Consider the following 17,860-nt stretch of genomic DNA (forward strand, 5'->3'; position numbering starts at 1 on the left):
GAACTCTAAAATTTGTTCATTGAGTCTAAATTTTATTTAAATCGAAACAAAATGAAAAAAATTATTAAGCTAACAAAAACCGAGTGGTCACCCGGGTGGGTATTGGTAAAGCGAAGGTTAATGTCAACAGTTTTGCAAAAATACATTTTTTCCCTTGTACAATAAATGCATCACCAAACTTCACAGTCGTTGCTCCACCAGTCATCTTTATCCCATCATTCTAATATTTTACAGAACGTATACATCGAACAATTCTAGCGGGATCGGTCACAATTCCCAAATTCATTTTTTGGAGCACTCTAATGTATATTTGTAAGTATTTATGACAACAGTTGTTTAATTAAGCACTTTCAGTTATATATGTAAGTAGATAGTGGTAGTGGTAATATCTAGGGTTTCGGAAATGGTAATTCCTTTCATTACCATGAACATTTTTTAATTCAAAAATGTATTACAGCGATAATAAAGTTGTTTTAAATTCCCAAGTCATGAATACTTCGAAATAAGCATCTATTTTATATATATTTTAATTACATTAATGGATAATGAAAACGTAAATAGTTTGCATTTTAAATTCGGAACAAAATTTAGCACAGCTTGAAATTGAACCTTTTTGGGTAGATTTTTTTTTAATAAAATAGCTAGTTTTAGGAATTATTCCCGTTTTCCGGGAAACTCGAAACCCTATTAATTACACATATACACACACCTAAAAAAATGTAAATCGATTTTAACGATATATAACACAATTAATGGTTTATACATATACTTATTTAAATTTAAAAAAAAAAATTAAAATAAAAAATAAAATATTTTTAACAAACAAAATTATATGTACGTGTATACATAAATAGGTTATGAAAATTATATGTTTTACTTACTGTCGAAATTTAAGCTAATTGTAGCATTACTTTCACCCAGCTCATTTTTGCCATTCACTTTATATTTACCGGCATCCTCAACCGTTACGTTTTTAACTTCGAGTGTTGCAAAATATGAGTTACCATCCTTATCAATACTTATCTAAAGATGACAAAAATAGAAATAGTAAATAATTAATTGTTGAATTCGCAACCTATTCTACAATAGTAACACTTTCGTACACTATTTATTAATATAGTAGATAATATAGAACTGTTGCATGGAATTACATATACACACAGCCTCAAAAGTGAGTAAACTCCCGCAAACTCCGACTTAAATTTTTTTTTAACAACCGAAACATTAAAATTTTAATCGATGAATAAATTTTATGATTTTCATTATCTTAAAAAAAATCAAATATTTTTTGGTGTATACTCACTTTTGAGGCTCACTGTATTGCTTTTAGTTGCTTACCTTGTGACGGGGGGATTCTTTGACTACTGTGCCATTGTGGAACCAGGTAATTGTGGGTTTGGGATCTGCATTTACCCGACATTCGAAGAGTAGACGCTTGCCATCATCTTCTTGTCGAATTGAAGGCTTTTTCGCGAATGTCGGCGCGAATCCATCTATTTGCCTTTTGTTTCAAAAAAATAATTTTATAAATCATATAAAATCAATTTCGATAATAAATATTCGTATATAAATAAAGCATTATAACACAATCAAGCGCTTTACATTGTACATTGCAATTTTAATTATATATATTTTTTAATAATTAGGAAATTAAGAATGTAAAATGGATGCAAAAGCATAGAAATCAAACAGATTTAGCTTGAGGAATTTTGGTGATTTTTATAGTTTTTACATTCGCCTAAGTGTCGAATTATATTCTTTTAACAAGCATACCTAAATAAAAGCGGCAAGCGTTTTCTAGTTGTCAAAAATTCTCATGCCCATACAATATGTATGAAATAACACGGCGGCAACGCTTTACAATTGGAAAATAATATTTTGACAGCGCGTTTAATTGTTAAGTTAGTTGCAAAACACAATAAATGTAAACATATACAAACAAAAGGAAAAACAAATAAGCAAGAAACTCATTTTTTAAACATTAATATTTAGTTTTTTTTTATAAAATTTTTGTTTACAAATCACAAAACAAACATCAGAAACACCAATCTTGGAAAGTACTTTATTTTTTAAATAATCCGGGTTGTTATATTTTTTATTTGATAACTTTGTTTTTATTGTTTGACGTAGCGTTGCCGCTTTTATTTAGGTATGAAATTTCAGCGTTAAAGCTAAGCGCTAAAAAAAATTCCGCCTTACGCTTTTATTTGGGTAGGCCTGTATGTTGAGCACATAGTATATAAATACACCTTGGATAATACTTTTACAAGGTGGTCGAAGTGTCGAATTCAGGCATATTTGAGCGAATTTATTACTTTTTGTATATGGAGTTTGACATTCCAAACGTGTCTCTCGGTTGTCAATGTCATATATAAACAATTAATCATTTCGCTCGAATTTTCCAGAATTCGCATAACGATAAACCTCCAATTAACATTTTTTGTATGAGAACTGACAGTTTATCGTCACGATAAAAAATAACCAGAGATTGAGAAAATGGGGGTTAATTTGTTTAATATTTATGCTTTAAAGTTTAAACACATAGACTACAGACCACAATCTTTCAGAACCAAAATACACACATAGACGATTAATTTTTATGTCACAACAGCTACACGACCACCGTTGCCGCTGTAGCCAACGGTAATAATAAATTAATAAATGCGAAATTAACCCTCTGCTCTCTTTTGTTATGTCTTATTTCTGACTTTCTGGTTGAATTTTCCGTTTTGGTGTATATTTTTGCGGAACATTTTAACCCCTTAAATCCCTGCTGTAATGGTGTTTTTTGCTAATTTTTAAAAGAAGCACAAAAAGACCCATGCCTTGGGGATTTAGAGGGTTAACATATTATATATACAAAAATATTCTCCGTAACATTCACATTTTATACCTAAAATGTAAGGATCACATGGTTTCTTATGACGATTTACAATAAGAATGTGCCAGAGTTGGGAAATTTTAACCCTCCCTCAAATGAAATTTTGATGTAAACTTTCAAAACGCCGATACACGTGTCTCTTTTTTTGTCTCCTCTATCAAAATTTATTGGTCGGACATCGTAATTTTTTTTTTGGTGTTGTATAGTGTAATCATAGTCAGAAATAAAGTATATTTTAAGAGAAATAAAGTCGTCTTTACTTAAGAGTGGACTTTAGGTCTACCATAGACAAGATAAAATATACTTTTGACGTTAAAGTCGACTGTAAATATAAAACTAGCTGAAGCTATTTTTAACTCATTTAACAGCAGCATCAGCTGTTCTTCACCAAGTAAAAAAGTTCGACAAAAATTCAAAAATGTTTATGTTATTGAACAGTTGTCAATAAAATTAGTACCAAAATATCTTAAATATGATATTAATCTTATTTATTCCATTTTTCCACCACAAACTGTTTTTTTTTTAAATTTCTATGTCAGCTGTTCAGCGGTACCACTTGTCTATATTTTGTTGTATATTGTATGAAAACATTTTCTATATTTGAGGTGGCACCCAGTTAAAGTCGGTTCAATTTAAAACATACTTTAATTTTGACTATAGTTGCAAAATAATTAAAAGCTGGTTTTTATATTAAAGTTGTTTTTAAAAAGAACCGACTTTAGTGTTTGACTATGATTATGGGCCATTTTATTTAACAAAAAAGAATATCAAACACATTAAATATTATAAATGAATATACAATCAGAGGGTTTTAAACAAATAAATTGATTTGTTTTTAAATTTTTAAGGTATATAAATAAATATACTTTGAATTTTTTTTAAAAATTAAATATTTTTGACATTGAACAACAATGTCAGCTGGTTACGATATTTGCTGTCGTTTTCAATATAATTAAGTAGCTGACTACAAAGCGACGATTGCTGCCAACGTCATTTGTAGTCTTGTTGTAATCTATGTGTTTAAAGCATTATGCGTTGCTTTAATCGTATTTTTTTTTTAATTTTAAGATGTTGTTTAGTGTTTTCTACAAATGATCCTGCTTATATTTTCCAAACCTACAACAAAACAAATAGGATTGGCTCCACCCAAATTCAAATTTTATCCCAATAGGACGAGATTTATTTCAAAAAAAAATTGATTCTGCCCCGCTGTGTAGTGGTATAACGAAGGCCGCGTTCAATGTTGTATCTGAATTCTCGAGCTCACCAGATACTGAAGCCAGGCCAAACATTTTGACAAACGGCATCTTAGAATGAATTATACTTTTATTTTAGTTGGGAACAACCACAACTTTCTCCGTGTTGTTTGCTGACAGAGGTTCAAATTGTACTCAGACTCAAGACCCGCTTCCGAAAATCACTTTAACGTGCTTAAATCACTTAAAAATGTTGGTATATACACAAAATTTAACATAAATAACTTTCATATAGACATAAATCACACGACCCAATTTTATGGTGATCGGTCCATAATTGGTCATAGCTCCCATATAAAGCCCACTTCCGAAAATCACTCACGAACATAAATTATTGATATTTTAAAACAAACAAATTTTTACTCATTTACCGACCATACTTTCTTACTTATTTTTATTTCTTAATCTAGCCATTTTCTGAGCTGAAGAGTTGGCAACCTTGCTCAGACTGTCTATTTTTAAAAAGAGAGTAACCCCAGGTGTCCACGTAGCAATATTTATTGATGAAATTGTCAAATTCGATTGCGTCATTGAAATTTGCGAGTGTAGACGGCAAATTGCCATATGTAGCAATCCATTGCGCAATGATTGCTTTACTGGTTACCAGTTGTCATTAATGTAAAATTTCTTTCTATGATTCAGTGTGATTAATTCATACATATTTAAATTATTTAAGTACCAAAAGTAAAAAATCAATCAACACAAAATATAAGCAAAATACACATCAGTTTTTCATTGAACATCTCGCGTTGAAAATTTTGTATTTGTGACGTACGTTTTATCCACCTAAAGCAATCGCTTTGCTGTTGTTCTGCCGACGAACAGTGGGGCAGAATCGAAATTTTTTGGAAATAAATCTGGCATTTCTAAACGGCTGGTCCGATCGGGATAAAATTTGAATTGGGCGTAGCCAAGGAGTATTCGAGTATTTAAGTGGGCCCTACAAATGCTCCAGGGACGGCGCTATGGGGGCTCAAAGTAGGGTACCTTCGGCATGTAAAATTTTTAAACACGTGCCATTTTTTGGTTTCTCATCCGATTTCAAAGAATTTTATATTTTTGGAAAGCGCTCGGCTAGGTCTTGAAATATGCTTACGTGTGCTATTTATCTCTTATAATTTCCTAGTTATAGGCATTTCAAAATTGAAATTTTAAAATTTTGCCATACCTTGGTCCGCATTTTTAAAAATATAGATCGCACTTTTGGACCGAATGGACTCGAATTTTTTTTGTTAGTTAGACAACTAAATTACCAATAACATACAAAATACTTCAGAGCAATATCGATTACGAAGGAAATGTGGACCCTATAGGCAAAATTGTAAAAAATACCATTTTTGGGATTTTCGCTCCAATTTTTAGGAATTGCGGGATTCTCTTTGACCTTTTAACAAGTTTTTATACAACTTATTATTTAGAATGACAAACTTAAAAAACGCTGAAAATTTCATTGAGTTTCGTTAATAAATAATGATTTTATTACATATTCATTGAGTTTCTAAAATTAAAATTTATATAATAATTTTAATAGGATTGCAAATATTAGGAACAATTTGATCCACATTCATTCCGAGCTACATTTTTTTGTTTAGATAAGTTAATTTTTGGTCTTACAAACAAAATTTCATGTCGATATCTCAATTAGATTCAAAAATATGCCACTTTAAAACTCCGTCCTTCAAAAATATTGCACTTTTTCATACTAACAATTTTTTATAAATTTTCTTAATATTTTATTCAACACAAATCATTGGTTCTGACTCAGTCTCTGGGAAAATACTTTAGGGATAAATAGGGAACACATCAGGGTTTCCAAAGCTGCTTTCCGTTTTCTGATCCCAGCTTTTTTAGAACAAAGTTGAAATTTTGATAAAAAATATGTCAATTTCCAAAGGGCGTAGGGCCGACATGTTCGAAAAATAGGAAATGTTTTTTATACCAAAATGTTCTCCGTAAAGAAACTTTATAGAAAAACATAAAATTGTTATATTTTCATAAAGAAAGTTGTCTTTTAATAAAAAAAGAGTTAAATCACCTTTTTGTCGAAAAAACAGCAAAAATATACTATTTCTGAAGTTTTAAATTGAAAATCGGTTATTTTTGGATTCGTAATCGATATTGCTCTGAACTCTTTTGTATGTTATTGGTTGTTGGTATGGCAACATTTTAAAATTTCAATTTTGAAATGCCTATAACTAGGAAATTATAAGAGATAAATAGCACACGTAAGAATATTTCAAGACCTAGCTGAGCGCTTTCCAAAAATATATCATTGAGAACCCATAGCGCCATCCCTGGAGCATTTGTAGGGCCCATTTTAATAACTTAAACCAAATTCAAATTTTATCCCGATCGGACCAGCCGTTTAGAAATGCCAGATTTATTTCCGATTCTGACCCACTGTGCGACGTTATTGCTTGTGTTTAGCAATAAAAATTGCTACGTGGAGACCTAGGTTAATGCCAACGTCCCAGAAAATAAACAGGATTTGAATACCTTTTTGGCATAATTTGGACAAAAAAGAAAGCTGGACTAACAAAATTTTTTACATATATTTTCTGTGATAATCAAAGATTTTTAATGAAAATCAAAAATTGTATACCAAAATCCGAAATATTTTAGATTTTCAGTCAGTTATTCAATTATTATATTCGAACTTTAGTACGTTTAATCTGAAATAGTACTTAATAAATCAGAGTACTTTTGAATGCGATTTATATTGAAAAAAACTTCCTTAATTTTTAATACTATTTTAAAAATTATAGAAGTGCCAAAATAGTATCGATCGTATCGTAGTGCAATTAAAATCGAAATAGTGCCACAAAACCTTTTTCTTTCGGAAATATGAGTTTTTAAAGATAAAAAAATGTGTTCTGTCGACAACGGTCCCATTTGTAATCCACCTGTTATTCGGTCGAGAAACTCATTTCCAGTAGATTTTGTTTGTAATAAATATGGATTGTATGTTATATGAATGACTGTGCACAGTACTTACCGTGTAGCCTCATCTACGAAAAATTTGCCCTCTTTGGTTATTAAAAGCACAGCGTATAAAGCAGTTTATGGGTATTTCAAAGCATTTCAAAAGTAAATTAATGTAAAAACAGAAAAGAAAAAATTAATTATAGCAAAAACTGTTTAAATGTTACTTTGGTTATTAATATGTATGTACAATATATTTTAAATTATAATAAGTAGTTAATTATATTTAAGCTAAAGCTATTTTTTAATGCAATTTTGCTTTTGCTAAACATAGGAAAAGTCTCTTACTTTTCTTTTGGTTCATCGGCAGCTGTAATTTGATCAAATTTTAAAACAAACAATAAATTAATTTTATTATAATAGTATTCAAAAATCGTTGAAATAAAAATATTTTATTTAATATAACCCCTATTAACAACAAAAACTAACACCAGAGGTCTTAATATTGAAAAATTTCCCTAAAACATTTTAAATTATTTTTGCTGTCATTCATGCTTACTCGCTTGTTTTATTTTAAAATCAAAATAAACCTGTTCACATTACGTTTTTGTATTTTCTTCGACTTTTACATATTTTATCAAAAAAATCGTTTTCGAGGCGACCAAATTTCAGGAAAAAAAAATCAGAAAATTTACTTTTCGGAAAAGTTGTTATTTTAAGAATGTCTTGAAGAAATATAAAGGTTAAAGACAGGTACCAACTGAAATGTATCAAAAGAAGTGCAGTTGTTCCATGTTTGCCAATCATGGCGTATAAATTCGAACTTTAGATTATAAGTTCGATGTTCAAATAATTTACATCGATTAATTGAATATTTCGAAAATTTTTACTTCTTCAATGCAATTTCGAAAATTTGTTAATATGAAGATTGAAGTATTAATTGAATAGAAAAAATATTCCATAGAATCAATATAAATCTATGGAAATATATGTAATTTCTGAATATCAATTTAAACCATTTAACCAATTTTTACTGATGTGATCTGAATTTTTGTACTGATATTTTTTATGGTTTCAAATAAGCTTTAAGTTAATTAAAACTAATAGCTGGTATTGTTTTTGTTTTGTTGTTTCTTTAAAAAGTTTTTTTGTTTGTTGTAGTGAACATTTTACTTTAAAAATGCAATAAATATAAATCCAGTAAATTTTAAATAGCGGTATTCAGAATTTGGTGCGTTAGCTTGAATCGACAAAATCGACAATATTTTGCATTTGCACTTTCGCAAGACCATATACATCAAACATTGAACTCCGCCAATGTACCGACTAAAAGAAGTTATTCAAAGAATTTGATTTAGTTCTAACGGCTTTTTCAACAATAATATATGTATGTATGTATGCCTCGTTTTTAAAAATATATGTATGAGTAATTGTAGATGTTACGAGTGTGACTTACGTGTGAAATTTAGATTAATTGAGGCTGAAACTTCGCCCGATTTGTTTTTAGCCTTTACTTTGTAAAGACCGGCATCTGTTTCGATGACATCATCGAGCTCTAATACTACAGTAAATTTGTTATCACCAATTGGTTGAATTTTGAATTTTGTACGCTCATCCTCTATTACTAAGTTATCGCTGCGATACCACTCAATATCTGGTTTTGGTGAGGACAATAATTGACACTCAAATATCAAACGATTGCCATCGTCTTCTTGCCGCAATTGTGGCTTCTTCACGAAGCTGGGAGCGAAATCCTCAGCCACTCCCATGCTGAGTTAGTTATTTAGTATCACGGTTTTTGGTCACAAAAATATTAATAAAATAATCGTAAACCCTTCAAAAACAAAAACGTGAAGGGTATTGTAATGTTACTGCTACTTTTGTATGTGTTTTTTAAATGTGTTGTGGGAATTTTTCGTAAACATTAATAATGAAACATCAGACGGTATTCACAGCCGTCGTCGTGCCTTGTTGATGATTTTCTGATTCAAATAGTATTTTTGGTCTTTCCGCTTCTTCTTTTTCTAGGTAAATGTCTTCAAGTTTTGCAGTGGCGAGGTATTTGTTTTTATTTTTTTGTTTCTTCTGTAATATTCTTATAATTAGTCTTTGATAGTTTCGTAATTAAATCTCTCTTAGTAATGTTCTCTCTCTCTTTAATTTGCTGCATATAAAATATATCTCTCTCTTAATCTCGCTCTGTATCTATGTTGTTTCTCTGGTATTGTATAACTTCGTTACCTATTGGGAAAAATAAAACAAAAAATATCAAGTCAATTTGAGTTTTAAATTTAAAGTTCAAATTTTTGTTTACACTTTACACCCATTTAGAGTACATATTCATTAAACCGAAATTAAACAGAAAGAACTGTTTTCGAGTTATTCGATAAATAGCCTTTTCTAAAAAAAGCGGATTCGAATATTTGAATACTACCTACAATACAAAGAAATATTTACATTTTTTTTTAATTTCTTTTAAATTAAAAACCAAATTCTTAATCGTTATAAATTATAATATAATAAACACTTTTTTAGCTATTGATTACGAATAAAGTATTTTCAAATTATGACTTAAAATTTTAAAAAATTATAGATTATATTTCAAACAAAAAATAAGATTTTTACTTCTTTTAGTATATTTAAAGCTGTTTCAAAACTTTTTAAAAATAATAAGTTTGAACATTTTTAAAATTAAATTATTAATAATACGAGTAATTTTAATTGTGAAACTTTTATTTTTCCGTAATTGTCCCGAAAATCTTGATAATAGTCCTTATAAAACAATAACATAAATATTTCTAAATTCATTAATTTAGAAACTTCAATAAGTACCACTAAATTTTCTCAATGCATTCAGGCACTTATACACCTAATTGTATGATACATTATTGTAAAATATTCAAAAAGTACCATCAGTCCAAATAAACCTTAAACCCCCTGGCCAACAGACAACAATTTTATGTTGATAAACTCACTATTTTTAAATAGAAAAAGTTCAATTTTATTTGGTATCGGATGCCAAAAAAGTAACAACTTGTATCTAAACAAGTAAGAGATGTATGTATATTCGGCTGTGCCAAATCTTATTTACCCTTCACCAAATTATACTTCAAAATAAAAATGTTAAATATTTTTAGGTAAATAAAATTTATTTTGTTGTTTTTATAATTTTTTGTAAAAAAATTTTTTTTCGAATTATTTTTATTTTTTTTTTAATTTAAAATTTTTTTTTTCAATTTCTTTTTGTTTTTGGTGAAAAAAAAAATTCGGTTTAAAATTTTTTTTTCAATTTTGACCCATTGTAGGTCCTTCGTTGCAAAGGTCTTTGAAATATCTATCATTAGATATCCATATTGTCTATATTAATGACTTAAGTAGTAATCCAGATATAGGTCAAACATCGAGGTTGTCCTGTTTTTTTCCTCATATCTCAACCATTTGTGAACCGGTTTTGCTGATTTTAAATAGGAAACTTCTCGAAAGCATGTCTGACAGAATTATTGAAGATTTGGATTCCGAAGATATCTGAGGTCTTCAGAAGATTGATTTCAACAGACGGACATGGCTTAATCGACTCCGCTATCTATAAGGATCCAGAATATATATACTTTATAAGGTCGGAAAATTATATTGTGGAAATTACAAACGGTATAACAAACTTATATATACCCTTCTCACGATGGTGAATGGTATATTTAGTTATGAACATAATAGGGTACTAAATTTACGCAGTTTTATTCATGTTAATTACAAAACATTGAAACTTACAAATATTTTTTGTTCGAGGATCTGTTTGGAGGCATGAGTTCTTATGTATATAGATGTTATATGGATTTACAACTAAGGTCTCAATTTTTAAAAAATGAAACAAACATATATTTATGTTTTTTGTTGATACACTTTATAACATTCATGTTGTCCGCCAATCCCTGTCCCTTGTACACATCGATTCTTATTCACACACCTATCGAGTTGTGTTCGACGGTATAAAAATAAAAAATATGTATGTATGTCATAAAAATATAATAAAATTGCTATTGATTGACTAACTGAGACATTTATGGCATTTATTTATTATTTGAAATGATGACAATTTTTCCACACATTCAATGTATGTATAAATATATGCATATCTCCATGGTCAAGATCAGCTGCTAAATGTTCTTGCATATTTTCATTATGCTTGGACTGCAATGCATTTCTCCCCTATGAACATTCTTTAAATTAAAATTAAATAATCATGTGAATGATTAAAAGCTATATTGAAGAAAGAAAATTAATATTTAAATGCAAGGTACATAAAAGCAATAAGAATTTAAATATTTGAATTCGATCCAAATGGTAAATATATGAACGAGTAACGTTACTGACTGACAGATACATGAAATTTGGACTGTAGGTCTCGCACAAATAAATATACTAAGAATAGAATTTTTAAAATTCGAATGTTTAAGGGGAACTACTTAATACATATTTAGTAACAATTTAATTTGTTCTTAAAAAATTTAAAATTCGAACTAAACTAGCATAGCAATAAATTTGAAATCATAGAACAAAAACATTATTGACACAATTTTCTTTAAATTAGAACATAAACAATTGGGTACTTTTTTAAACATACTATATAATAACTCCTTTGTTCGAACACATTTCTATTAAAACTATTAAAATCAGAGAAAACTAAAAAATATAAAAAGTTAGCAAAGAAAATCCAAGCAAATTTTGTTTTCTTGTCATTATTTGGAAAAATTAAAAACAATTTGTATATGTTTTCAAAAAAAAAAAAATTAAAACATTTTTTATTTAAAAAATTTTTCTTGGAAAGTTTTTTCAAGTAAAAATTAGTAAAAGAGAAAAATATTCTCTTGAAATGACTGCTAGATTTTTTGTGTACCAAAACGGTAATTTGAAAAAAAATCGTAAAAAATATTGTGTAAACGAACAAACATAATAATGAATGTAGAAACATGAAATCAATTAATACCTATATGGTGCCGAGTTTTTTTAGTCCTTTTGAATATTTTATAACTAAGTCCCTAATTCTAAAATTTAAATAAATACAAAAAAATTAACCAAGTCCATAAATATCGTTGTTTTTTAATAAGGACTAGCATAACCCGGTGCACTTCGCTACCCCTACCCTAGTAAAATTAAAAAAAATGTGAATGGAAATACGAAAATAACACGTACAAAATTTGAGAATCTCTCAATTACAGTTCACTTGATAGTGAATATAATAACTAACTAATTTTGTATGGGAGATACCACTCCACTGCTCTGATCCCACCCATTTTTAAACCTTTTATGTAAATATCAAGCTTTACTTTAACTTTCCTTTATAAGGGAGGGGTCATTCCTACTAAGTCGACCATGCTTAGCTAAACTTCGAACAGGTAATAAATTGATTGATACAGAGTTTTAATTCTTTTAGAATTATAGTTCTCCAGATATTCAAAAGTAATTATTTACTTTGCGCCATAACCACTAATGCAATCCCGACCATTTTCAGCCAATCTGTGTAAAATGATAAGAGAGCTATGCGGACAAATTTGAAGAACCTTGCAATTATTACTTTATATGGGAGGTGACTCACACCCTTTTCCGACCTCTCCCATTTTGGGTGCTATGCCCTCTAATCTAATTCCGTCTATATTCAACTAAACTGCGCACAGTAATAAGAAATTAATTTACTAAAAGTTTAAACACTTTTACAATTATAGTTCTACAGATATTCAAAATTAATTATATACTTTGTATAGGGTGTGCCACGCCCACTATTCCAATCCCGAACAATTTCAGCGAAACTATGAAAATTTATAAAAGAGCCATTTAGACTCAGTTTGAAGAATCTTGCAATTATATTTCACAAAATATTTAGAAATAACTATTTACTTTGTATGGGATGCGACTCACCATTTTTTCCGACCCGTCCCATTTTTCATTAAACTTCATGCAGTGATAAACCGTTGAAAGTCACAATTATAAAATAACTATTTACTTATCTACAATTACATATTTACCTAATTTTGTTTTATAAACCTTTGATAAATTTAAAAATTGTTTATGCATATGGGAGTTAGAAAATAAAAAAAACAGCTTCAAAATATATTTATTAAAGCGAATTTAAATTACTAAATTCTTCTTCTTTGTTTTCTATAACAACTCTCACTTAAAACAGAGCGAAATCAATATTGTTTAATTGTTTCTCCTATTTATTTACAACAACAAATTGAACAAACACGCAATGCTTTGTTTACTTTTTAGTTTAAGGTTCACATGTACACGTTTTTGCATATGTGTTAGTAACATCTTTAAACGCTTATAACTTCTAAAAAACTGAACCGATTTCAATAAAATATATATTCTGCACTTCTGTGAATAAATCCCTTTAAAATGGTATATTTCTTGCCCATATTAAATGTATAATGTGAGAGTAAAAGGGGTCTAAAGAAATCGACTTGCCTATTAATTTAATAATATATATAAGGAATAAGGATAAGGATTTGTGTTGGGCTTAGTTCGTACCGCCCAGAAGTGTAATATTTATTTCAACGTCGATTTCAATAAAGCTTCATATTTATAAAAGATTTAAGACGAGTTAAACTTTTGAATTTAGAGCATTGGCCAACGCACACATATAGTTTAAATGACACTTGCATTCTTAAATTAAAATTTTATTTATTTTACAAGCGAATTTAAATAATAATGGATTTTTCTGAAATATTTTTTTTTTTTGTCATAAGAATTTTAATTTAAAAAAGTTTATCTCGGCAATTTTTTAAGAAAAATTTCCTTTTTTGAAAATATATGAGTTTACGGAAAATATAATATACATATATTGTTATTTTAATAAATTATTGAAAAATATAGCCGGAAATGTAAAAATATAGCCTGATAAATACTGACATCTTTATTTACTTAGTTCACTAAACTTTTCTTTCAGTGGCGTTCTCTCAACACAAAAGCAGTTTTAGCTTTGGGCATCCCTGATCTACAGGCAAAAATAAACATTGTGCATTGTTGGTGTTGTGTCTCAAACGTTCGTGTTGTAAACAAAAAAGTTCGGCTCAACGCGAATTCATACAAGGTGGTGCCAGTTCTACGAAAGCAACAATTGGTCTTAACAAATTTCAAAAATGAAAAATTAAACAAATATGTATTAAAACTTAATATAGTGTAGATAACTGAACAATGTATTATATTTACAGAAGTTTAATATAATATATTCCCAAAATATAGGCAGTGTTTTCTGTAGTTTTTATTTGAATAATATCAAAATCGTATTGAAAGTAGTTTCTAATCTGATTGGATTTTGTTATTTCCATCTTCTATTTTTTAATAAAAATTATTTTAATAAATTTTCTAAAAATAAACCTGAATTTTTTGCTTTAATTTGTTATTATAACTCCGAAACTAATGAGCCTATTAAAATGCAATATATAAACAGATTAAAAGTTATTTAAATATGAACTTTTCTAAGTTTACTTTAATAATATCGGACTAACCCTTTATGATAACATTAATAATATAGGAGTTATTGTACTAACAACACTAAAATAATACTCAAAACAAATTAAGTATATCATCAAATAAACTGTTTTAATGTTAAAAGCCGTGAATGCACAATAATCTATATAAATATATAAATGTCTTTGTAAGTTTGTTTGTTGGTTTGTTTATTTGTTTGAGCATCACGCCTGAACGGCTGAACCGATTTTATTGAAATTTGGAACGTAGATAGATCCTTACTGGGAAGCGTCAATAGGCTATATATTTTTTTTATTTTACTACGACAGGGGTAGCGAAGCACACCGGGTCAAGCTAGTGAATTTATAAATATGTAGAATGTTAATAATTTCCATGCAAATAATATGACATCGCATGAATTAACTTTTTTGTGTGGATGGTAACTTTGTGTACACACAAAACACGACATTTCTGTTAGCAACACCGACATCTAAGACGAATAAAAATGAATTAATTTTTCAAACACTCTCAAAAAAAATTCACAATCTTGTGCAAATGGTCTTGCATCATTGTATTTGCATTGCATTTTTTACTTTACACTAACAAAATATACAGAAATACACCATTAGGAATGCAAATGCAAAAGATGGTGAATATCTCTAATGTTTATTTATGTTTTTGTTATTATGGCTGAAGATTTTCTTTTTTGACTACTTTTATTGCTACCTCAACTGGAATCCGTGTGGCAAATATTATCAAGCTTATCGAGCTAAGTTTATGCTGATTGCGCAGAGTATATACTTTATGACAAGAGTTCGCAGATGCCATCCAGGTAAGTTGGAACGATTGCAAATGGGCAAATCTCTGCACCTCTTTCAATTGCAATTTGGAAAAATTGGGATGAAACAAAGTCGGACCAAGGCACTGATGATCAATTTCAAATGATTTGACACTTCTAAATGGATATCTCGATTTTAATAAAATTTAAGTTTTGAATTTGAGCTTAAAACACCAAGGGGATGCAGAACCACAATGCTCCAAAATGGGGCACCTATACCCTATATTAAAAATGATGCGAAATGTTTATATATGTATATGGAATCTACTAGAAGAGATATACAAAAAAAACATTGCTATAGCGATAAATTATAAATTATAACTTATTTTGCATTTGAAAATTAAAATTTTAGTTTTTTTACGTACTGTTTTTTGCTAATAACTGATCCAAATCTATCCCGATTTAAATAACTTTTTTTTAAATTAACAGCAAATTTATTAATATTGTTGTTTAAAAACCTCAGACAAAAGTTATGTTCATTTAAATTAAAAAAAAACTTAAAAAGGTAGTTTTTTCGCGAATTTTGTTCGAAAAAAGTACTTACGTTAATGTTTAGTTATACAGAAAATAAAAACAAAATAAATAATTTGTTTATATTTTTCTGAAAAGAAAAATGTTGGGAAGTTATTACAGAAGAAAAATAATTTCGGTGAATCCATAAATTTGACTAGTGGAAAAGATAAGAGTATATCCACGTGTAGAAAATTGTATTCGCTTTTCAAAAATGTATAAAATTAATTAAGAATTAAAAAATTTGTAAAATATTTTTTTCAAGAATATGGGAGAATAGCTGTTTTATAAAATTTTAATTTTTAAAATGCTATAAAAGTTTATGAATTATTTGAAAACAGCTATGGACCTCGTAGTAATACAAAATTTTAAATTATTTTTCTTCTGTAGTACATCTCAAACTGTTACCTTTCAGAAAAATATAAACACATTATTTATTTTGTTTTTATTTTCTGTATAACTAAACATTAACGTAAGTACTTTTTTCGAAAAAAGAATTCGCGAAAAAACTAATTTTTTAAATTTTTTTAATTTAACTTTTGACTTAGTATCGATTTTCAAACTTTTTTCCTAATACTAATATATTTGTTGTTAATTAAAAAATATATAGGTATTTTAAAAAAATCGGGAGAGATTTGTATCCGCTATTACTACCTCTCTTGTAGATTCTACACATATATAAATCATTAAAATAGGATCGAGAACAAACATTTGACATAATTTTTATTATTTTCATATACCCGACATATCCCGCTTTGGGGCCTTGAGGCGCCGCTACACCTTAGTGTTTAAAGTTCAAATTCAAAAGTTAAACTCTAGCTACACCTCATCTATATTAAAATCTGTCTATCGGTTTAGAAGTTAAGGATTTATTTCAACTCTTTTTTTTTTCTTGGAAAATGTTCACTCCTTGTGGTGGTTGGTTCAACGCACCTAAAGGCGCGCATTTTAAGCACATTTTTCTGTAGAGCAAAAACTGTTGAATATATGGCAAATCTGATTTCACCAGTCGATTCTACATCAGAAATTAATACAATTGACGTTCTTTGAATCCTTAAAAATAGTTCAAAAAACCCACAACAGGGGGCGCAAATCTGATAAAAAAATAAAAAAATGGATTTTAGTTTTTTCGAACATGCACGATGAAAAGCCATTTTAAGTTTAGCAAAACGTCACCAATATTTCCTTTCTATCACTAACCATTTAAAAGTTATGAGGCTTCAAAGTTATTTATTTAACAAGAAAATAATAACTGGTAAAAAAAAGTTTAGACATTTTTTTATTAGTTTGCTTTAACAAAACATTTTTAAAGCAACATAACTTTTTAACGAGTTATGATAGAAAGGCAATATTGGTACCGTTTTGATAAGCTTAAAATGCCTTTTGATCGTGCATGTTTAAAAAATCTAAAATTCTTTATTGTTATTGTTGTGGGTTTTAGGAACTACTTTTAAGGATTCAAAAAATATCAATTGTATTAATTTTTGATGCAGAATCGACTGGTGAAATCAGATTTGCAATATAATCAACCGTTTTTGCTCTACAGAAAAATTTGCTCAAAATCCGCGTCTTTAGGTGTGTTGAACCTCCACAAGGAGTGAAAATTTTCCAAAAAAAAAAGGACGCCATTATTTTTATTTACGCAAAACCTTCAGAAAAATAATGATACCCGAAAAACAAATAAAGTGACCTGGTCACAAACGAACTCTAATGTATATATATTATATACCACCTGGTATATAAATTCGCCTTTTTTCTGAACTGACAATTTACCTTTTGCTAACAATTTACCTTTTGCTACAATTTTGCATTTTCAGTACATTGGCAGATCTGTCAACCATCTGTCAAGGACAAATATCAAATTATGGAAAATTAAATAAAATAATAAAGATTTGTAAATTTTTCTTTCAAACATTAAACTACTCCATTTATTATGTTTTATTTCTACAGCTCTATTAAAAGTTAAAAGCTTTATATATTATATAT

General features: G+C 28.5%; 1 protein-coding gene across 15 annotated transcripts in view; it reads right to left on the reverse strand.

Moving 5' to 3' along the window:
• Positions 1 to 17,860, reverse strand: part of bent (projectin protein bent) — a 110,127-nt gene that overhangs the window by 83,623 nt on the left and 8,644 nt on the right. For all 15 annotated transcript variants that reach the window (XM_065514636.1, XM_065514635.1, XM_065514634.1 and 12 more), the window contains exons 2-5: positions 8,516 to 9,300; positions 7,408 to 7,429; positions 1,339 to 1,501; positions 882 to 1,023 (exon numbers count right to left, since the gene is read on the reverse strand). In XM_065514636.1, the coding sequence (XP_065370708.1) occupies positions 882 to 1,023; positions 1,339 to 1,501; positions 7,408 to 7,429; positions 8,516 to 8,828 (640 nt within the window). In that variant the 5' untranslated portion in view covers positions 8,829 to 9,300. The remainder of the gene's footprint in view (positions 1 to 881; positions 1,024 to 1,338; positions 1,502 to 7,407; positions 7,430 to 8,515; positions 9,301 to 17,860) is intronic.

Source organism: Calliphora vicina, chromosome X, assembly GCF_958450345.1.
Source record: "Calliphora vicina chromosome X, idCalVici1.1, whole genome shotgun sequence".
Classification (NCBI taxonomy): Eukaryota; Metazoa; Arthropoda; class Insecta; order Diptera; family Calliphoridae; genus Calliphora; species Calliphora vicina.